This window comes from Heloderma suspectum, chromosome 2 (assembly GCF_057233095.1).
Source record: "Heloderma suspectum isolate Gila_16-S chromosome 2, 16-S_ref, whole genome shotgun sequence".
Taxonomy (NCBI): Eukaryota; Metazoa; Chordata; class Lepidosauria; order Squamata; family Helodermatidae; genus Heloderma; species Heloderma suspectum.
The window spans coordinates 260,474,890-260,482,824 of NC_139459.1; the positions used below are offsets into that span (position 1 = coordinate 260,474,890).

Below are 7,935 nucleotides of genomic sequence, written 5' to 3' on the forward strand. Positions count from 1 at the left end.
TTTCTTTGAAAATCAGTTGCCAGCTGATGTTTCATTACTCCAGAGACCTCTTTTTTTTTTTTTTAGTATGTGTATCCCCACAGGTAGTCTCTTACTGAGAGTTAAACCATGGCCACCAATTTTAATTTGCTTTATTGTGAGAATTAATAGCTTATACTTGTATTCAAGTTTAGGTGAAGTAGGAGAATTCTATGCTGTATATGTATGTTGATTGCTTCATGGGTAACTGCTTTATAATTTCAGATGTTTGTGCCACAGTACAATTTGTCCTGTTTACTAATGAAATGTATCATGACCTCCTTCTCCTCAAAATAGAAGTTCATTTCATGAAATTTACACACACACACCCCGGGGGGGGGGGGGATTAATCCAAATGCATCCAAGTTACAAATGTTAAAAATATTTATTTACAACAAGCATTCTTTTAAAAAAGTACAGCATTTCATTTTAAGATAATATGGACATAAGAATAAAGCTCTTTATGTACAAAAATACAATTTTCATGTGAAAGTTGCTGAATAAATTAAACTAGCATCAGACCCAGTCCCAGTCAGTGAATGTCCCATGTCTAGTCCTACTCGAAAACAAGACAGAAGCAGAGGTCAAGATCCATAATGCATGAACCTAGTTCCTTGTGTGCCCTCTTTAGGGACTAATCGTGTCAGGGTTCAAAGCTGTTCCAGGGAGAAGCAAAGCTCCATCCAGAACCATTAGAGTCCGTTGAGAATTTCATGTGCTAAGTCCCTAGCAGGAGGCCCTGTGCACCCAGCCGAATCAGCCCTCCCCCAAGCCTTTCATTGTATTGTCAGGGCGTTCAAACCAAATTTTCATGCTCATTTTTCTTCATTAGAGTTCTACAAATTGTAAAATTGACTTTTCACCTTGTCTGCAGCAGCAAATCTGTCCCTTTTCTTCCCTTTTCTAAATCATTTTGATGCCCAGGAGCTCTCAGGTCAGTAGAAAGGAAAGAAACAAAGTGGGATATGTGAAGTTCAGAAAACTGCAAAAAAAAAAAAAAGGTGGCTGAAGGTGAAGGGGGGTGGAGAGGAAGAAAATCCTTAGAAAGCAAAAGGGGCAAAATAAAACCATATTGTGGGCTGGATCCTGCTGCCATGACAGCCAAAAGAAGTTTGTTCAAGTGCTTATACTAAAAGGCCAGTCTAAACACTGCTTTCTCATGGTTTTCCTCCCTGGATGTGTTCATGAACATTTCTTACATCACTGGACTTTTGGGACTGAATATAATTTGAATCTTAGCAGCTTTGATTTGAAAAGCTCCCCAACCAGCCTTTTTGTGGGTACCTAAACACCAACCAGAACAAGCTCCCGGGTAATGATCATTTGGGGTCTTTTGCTTCAGCGAGGAACCCCCTCCCACTTGCACCAACTGCCTTCATCTAATGGTACTGCACAAAGCAGGAAGTATTCTGCAACAAGTCTTTCGGGAGGCTGTGGAAAGAGAAGAGGCCCTCTGTGCGGCCATAGCAATAGTCTTCTGAGGTTGCTGGGCTGCTGGGGTTGGATGTGCAGGCAGATGAGTGGGATGAGGTGGCTGGAGAGGCAGTGGAGATCCAGGAGCCTGCATCACTGCCCGGGCTGGGTGGGTCTGTGGAGCTCAAGTAGCTGGGCAGCAGCACCATTTCTTTGGGAGGTTTCTGGAGGCACTGATCCGCCAGTCTTAGTGTTTCAGAGAGGGCCCAGATGTAGTTGTGGGCAAAGCGCAGGGTCTCGATCTTGGTCAGCTTTGTGTCATCAGGAAAGGTGGGCAGGACACTCCGGAGCTCATCCAGGGCTGCGTTGAGGTTATGCATGCGGTTCCTTTCCCGATCATTTGCCTTGACCCGCCTTGTCTTTTTGATGGTGTGAAGGACAGCCTCGTTCTTGACCTTGGTGCGGCCCCTTCGCCTCTTCCGTTCTTTCTCTTCCTCGCACTTCCCCCCAGGGCTGTGCTCTGGGGAGATGACAGGTTTAGGGGAGGCCAAGGAAGAGATCTGCCGGCCCCCCTCATCATCTGTGAGGCAAAAGGACACATCACTGCTGTTGTCGAGGTCGGAGTAGCTCGTCTCCAGGGCAGAGGACATCCTGTGAAGAGAGGGGGAAAAGGGGCGCCGTTAGAGATTATAATTTATGGTGAAGGATAAAAGAGCCAGGAATGGGGGGGCAGGGGGGAGGGAAAGAGGATGAAAAGGGGGGGAAGTGATGAAATCATTTAAGAAATCAAGTTAAAATAGCGGCCACTGCCCTAAATGAACCCAAACATAGGAAAGTTGATTAAAAATAATGCCCAGACATTAAATAAAACTGGAGGAAATCATCATAGTTCTGGGTCAGGGCAGTTCTCTCTCAAGAGAGAAACTCAAACACAGTAGTAAAGTTGATTAAAAATGAAGGAAGCCCAGAAATTAAATGGAAAGAAATCATGATCGTCCTGACTCAGGGTAGCATCGTTCTGACGTTCACGTCGATCATTTGGCAACTCAAGCCAACCGCTCCCCTCCCTCTTGGATCCGGGAGATCTAACTTACAAAGCAAAGCTGCCCAGATCCGCGGCTGTATTATTTTCGTCCCGTCATACTCACGCGAAGCGCGGTCAGGGCAGCGCTCCACACATGCACGCACCGCCGAGTTTCCAAGTGTAACTTCAAGACGACGGAAAAGTTGCGTCGTCCTCGAAGGTCCAGGCGGCGGGGGGAGGGGGGACGACACACACGCGACAGCTCTTGTCTATGAAGTGATCTCCGCCGCTATCAAGTCGTGCGAGCAGTGAGTTTGGCACACGACTGGCCTCAGACGTCTTATATACCCTGTAAAACAATAGATCCCCCCCCCCCCCCGGCGGAATGAATGAATCAAGGCATCAGGTCTGCCCCGTGCTGCACTTTCCTGTATTTGCATAATTTATGCGCCGAGGATTCCGTTTTCTCCCGGGAGTGTGCCTATAATTACCGACGCCCAATGGCGAGCGAGGACGGCCTGGGAGCCACGTGAGCTATCACTAGGCTAAGCCTACTTGTTTGAGCTTCATTAGTCTATTAAAAGGGAAGGGCGGGGGGAAGGAGGAACAAAGTGATTAGCCTTCGGGCCAGGGGCGCACAAGTCCCCAAAGGAGCCTTTGGAAGCGAGTCCGAGCGGCTCCCTCCTGCCTGGAACAGAATGTTCCAGGCCATTCAGCCCAGCGCTAAGCGGGAATGAATGTGGACCGCAGGGTTGTTGTGTTCACTCCCCCCCCCCCCCGGCCCCAATTCTTCGGTGGGGTTGTCCTTTCAGAGGGCCCTTTGCTGCGCCTTCCTGAATAAAGCGCAGGGTGGCCAGACGAAACGGGGCAGGAGATAAATAGTATCACCGTAGCTAGCCAGAAGGACGCAATAATCGCTCCTTTTAAAAGTCTGGGGAATTATTATTATTTATTATTATTAAAGCATCCATCAGGTTAAGGCTGCCCTGGTCAACCTGCTGCCTGAGACAGACTGCATAGGATTTTATTCTCGGCGATTCAGACATTCGACAGGGCTTTACCCCAAGTTTCACGTGGGTTTCCTGTGAACTGCTTTCAAAAGTGACAAGGGAAACTCTTGGGGATTTGAAGCTGTTCCCGTGTTTTTATTCAGGCAGGGGGGGAATTATTTTGATACAGTGAACATTTTGGTTAAATTGAGACCATCCCCCCCCCACTTCAGATTTTATTTTATTGTAATGAGTTATGTAGGGGGGGGGAGCAAAAAGACTGCATTTATCCTGTTTTGGAATTCCTGACACTTTTTTCCACCATTTTTGTTAACTTAAAATCTGGATGTTCACCTAAAACTTAAATCTTTAGGGTTAGTTTTTCCAACATGGTTTCCAAAATTACAGTGATTTGTAATTTTGAGGTAGCCAGTGAAAGATACTTGGGTTGGGATTGCGAAGATTGTAAAACTCCAACTTTTAAGGTTGATATAATTTTTGATATAGATTATTGTTTTTCTGTGTCCTTAAAAATGTTATTGCAAATCAATTGCTCACCTTCCAAATTACCCCACTCCAAATTTATTTGGAGAGGCAGAAAAACAGGCAAAGCAATTCTTACCTCTTTCTACTGCATTAAATAAATGTTAGTGACCATATGGTTATACATCTTATGGGATGTATAACCATGCATAACCATTTTGCATGTTCTGTTTCATCCTTCTGAGTTGTGGAACAGTGTAACTGAAATGCTGCAGGACATCAAGGAAGATGCTTCTAAAGTTATGAAGATGGAAAACCTACCCACTGAGCAATGTGTTAGGCGAGGTGGCATGCAGCAGGCCATTCCTATGTATATTTTGAAATACGTTCTTGTGTTCAGTTGGACTCCTCCCTAGAAAATGTGCATTGTATTGCAGCCATGCAGCCTAATTCTAATAGTAAAACCCACTATGTTGAATGGGATTTATCCCCAAATGGCTTGGCATAGGATTGCTGTTGTGCAGCCTAATCCTATATGTGTCTACTCAGAAGTAAATCCCACAGAATTCAGCAGAACTTACTCCCAAGTAAGTGTGCACTGGGTGCAACCTTAGACATGATTACATTGCATAAACATTGTGCATTGCACAATGCACAAACAATCCACAAGTGAGACCCACAACAAAATTTTGCAGTGTGCAGTGCAGTTCAGGCTTTCAGCCAGCCATGACCTCTTCTGAATACTCTGTTCCATCCCCCACTCCATTTTTAATTTGTTCCCCTCCATTCTCAGCCCTCATTGGGCTTTTGGGTTTTTTCCCTTCTTAGGAGATTTTTCCTGGAAGGGTTTTTTAAAAAAATTTCTGCAAACCTAGGGGTTTTCCCCAAGCCTGCATGTGAATGTGGATGTTTGGGTTACATAAGGGTTAGTACTTGGAGAATGAGTTCACTGTTATTAGTATATTGGATGGCTAAGGCTGCAATCCTATACCCACTTATCTGGAAGTAAGCCACATTGAACTCAGTGGGACTTACTTCAGAGTAGATGGGTACAGCATTGTGCTGTCAGTGGACAACTGCTTATGTTAGCCAGACACTGCTAGTAATTTGATACAGAGCACACTGACCAGCTAGTATTGCAGCATCTGCTCCTTGTATTGGTACAGGAATTCACTGCATATACTTATAATTTACCATTTTTTATCATTATAAGTATATACACAACTTATGCATGTAATAGTGCAAAGTTACATAATTAGGTGTGTATTTTAGGACATTTTCCTGAAAGCATTAGACTGTGTTTTTTGTACTTTTTTTTTTGCATTTCCCACTTCTGTAATGTAACCACTGGCTAGAATGTATATTAAAATGTTCTCTTCCACTTACTGTCACTCATTAACGAGCAAAATAAGTGTTATGCGTGAGACGCTCTTAGAAAAGGGAATAGATATGAGAACATATAATTGAAGAAGCAACACCTAGATCAAGTCCCCCCTCCTACTGTCCCCTAGTTTGATTGTGCCCTTGATTAATATCAAAATGTAATGTTCCTCCTATTCAGTGGACCGAAGCCATAACTAACAATCAGGCATTTTAAACAGTACTCCTGGTTTCAGAGATGGCTCAAGACAATTTGATGCCTGAGGCGGAAAGGTATTATTTATTTATGTAAAGTATTTTTACCCCAGTCCTCAGCCAAAAAGTCTCCCAAGAGTAGCTTACATGCAATCAGTAAAGCAAGACAGTCCCTACCTTCAGGCTTATAATCTAAAAAGACACGACACACAAGGAAAAGGGGTTGAGAAAAGATGAAAAAATTCAGCAGGGCTAGTGGAACATCCCTACTTCCCTTTTCACCGCCCTCTGTACAGCCAACTGAAATGGCTGCTGGTGATGACCAAATAGTGCCTCCTATGATGTATTTTTAAGTCTCTTTGACCTGGTTTGGATGAGCTGCAGTGTCTATGGCTGCCAGGTTGCATATCCAACCCCAACTTGGGGGTTGTTGTGTTGTGCTAACCCTTGAGAGGGGGTTGGCTATGCAAAATGGCAGCTCTGTACACACTGCAGCCCCACTGTGGATTAAATAACCCATGGTGTGCTGTCATGTTGTGCAAACCAGCCCATCGGGTTGTAGCCAATGCTATTTTTTTGGTCATAGGAGGTGCTATCATGAGTGGGGGCTATTTTTTTCATGAGAAGGAAGCTATTTTTTTTTAACGTATTCCTCCTTTCTCCTGCAGTCCCCCAAACCTTCTGGAGCAAATTTGAGGGTGGGGCTTCAGAAGGAAGGGGGAATCAGCAAATTTTGCCCTACCCACCCTTTCCATTCATGGAAGCCTCCACTGGATTAAAGAGATTTCCATGAATGAAAGGACACCATTGGATGCAGCTAATTGTTTCAGTGAGACAGATATTCAGTGCAGTCCTGTCCTGTCCATGGCTACTTGGGAGGTTACTTGGTTCATTGGGACTTGGTCTTAACTAAGTGTGTGTATAGCAGTCTTCCCCACTGTGGTGCTCTCCAGATGGTTTGGATTACAATTCCCATCTCAACTGACTGCTGGCCATGATAGCTGGGGCTGACGGGAACTGTAATCCTAAACATCTGGAGGGCATCATATTGGGGAAGGCTTATATATAGGATTGCAATTGAAGCAATGGAATTGAAGCAATTGAAATCAATGGAATTAAAATGTACTTAACTTTGATTGCATCATGCCCAAATATAACTGGCAATTTGCTGCCATAAATGGTACCTCAACACTGTCCTAATAATAGGACCAACCATGTCAATCTAGGGAAAAGATCAGAAGAGCATGCAGATTAAATCTGATTGAATATTCGTGGAAATGTGGCACTATTGTTTCCTTTCTATTGCCACTTATGATTTTTATAGGATTTTAATTTGTAAAGAGCTTTACAGTCTTTCTTATGTTTTCCCTTTACAACACTCCTGTGAGGCAGACAATGATTCCCATTTCGGATGAGGAACTCTCAAGGTCACACAATGATGCAAGTTCCAGGCCTCCCAGTTACAAATGTATCTCCACTTGACCACACTAAGTATATGCTGTTCTTAAATACGGGAACTCTCACTTGTTGACTGCATTTCAAATGAACAATTTGCCAGTAAAATGCTTACCACGCTAAGACTTTTCACAGATTTTCACACAATTGATCATTTGCCTCAAAATGGACCCAGGAAACATATTCTTTTCATTAGTTCCTACCTATAGTCTACATTTTTGTCATTTGTTTAAATAGATTTTTGTCTTCATCCAGTCAGGGGTCAGACTGGAAAAAAAAGCCATGTGCTTTATTGATCAGTGACAACACACCATAAATAGAGAAGAATTTTGCAAACCACCCATAGGCTGAAATTAGTTTGCTGAATCTATTCAGTGAATACTTATGAATAGCCAATGTACTGAAAGAATAAAGTCTGATTCATTAGCAAACAGAAAGAAGTGCTAAATTTCTTGGATAATTTATTCCCAATGAATAATTCAGCTTCATTCAATAGCAGGCAGTCTACTAATTTTGTGAATAAATTGTTCAGCCAGCAAAGATAATACCACTTACACTTTTGGGGCCTGCTTTCGATGGAAGTCAATTGCAAACGTCTCATTGACTTCTCAAAGATCAAGAACGGGCGTTTGACTGGAGAATATCTTAACAGAGTTGCTAGCATGTGTCCAGAGCCCTCTGCTCCATTAAAAACATTTGGAAATAACCATTTCCATCATAAGATAAACACATATTGTACTTCTACCAGCGATGGGTATTTACTAGGAGATATAATATTGGCCTTGATTGCCCTGTTCTCTATACTTTTTTTTTAAATGAAAGAAATATTTTCAACTGTTTCTACTTACAAATATTTTTGAAACTCTGTAAATTTGCTCCTAGTTGTTGTTTTCAGTTCTGATGCCCGGATATTTTCCTAGCGATCCATTCAGTAGAGAAGCTGCTTACCAAACTTTGGAAGTTGCAATCGTTACAACA

General features: G+C 43.1%; 1 protein-coding gene across 1 annotated transcript; it reads right to left on the reverse strand.

The window, feature by feature from the left end:
• Positions 1 to 386: 386 nt before the first annotated feature.
• On the reverse strand, positions 387 to 2,834 carry NEUROG1 (neurogenin 1). The gene is made up of 2 exons (XM_084832413.1): positions 2,580 to 2,834; positions 387 to 2,082 (listed from the first exon to the last, which is right to left on the reverse strand). Exon 2 carries the CDS (start codon positions 2,079 to 2,081, stop codon positions 1,398 to 1,400), a length of 684 nt encoding a protein of 227 aa, XP_084688539.1. The 5' UTR covers position 2,082; positions 2,580 to 2,834; the 3' UTR covers positions 387 to 1,397.
• Between the last annotated feature and the right edge of the window lie 5,101 nt (positions 2,835 to 7,935).

Bases quoted from the DNA above. Each gene is read 5' to 3' on its own strand.
- NEUROG1 (XM_084832413.1), bottom strand. From the start codon at position 2,081: ATGTCCTCTGCCCTGGAGACGAGCTACTCCGACCTCGACAACAGCAGT.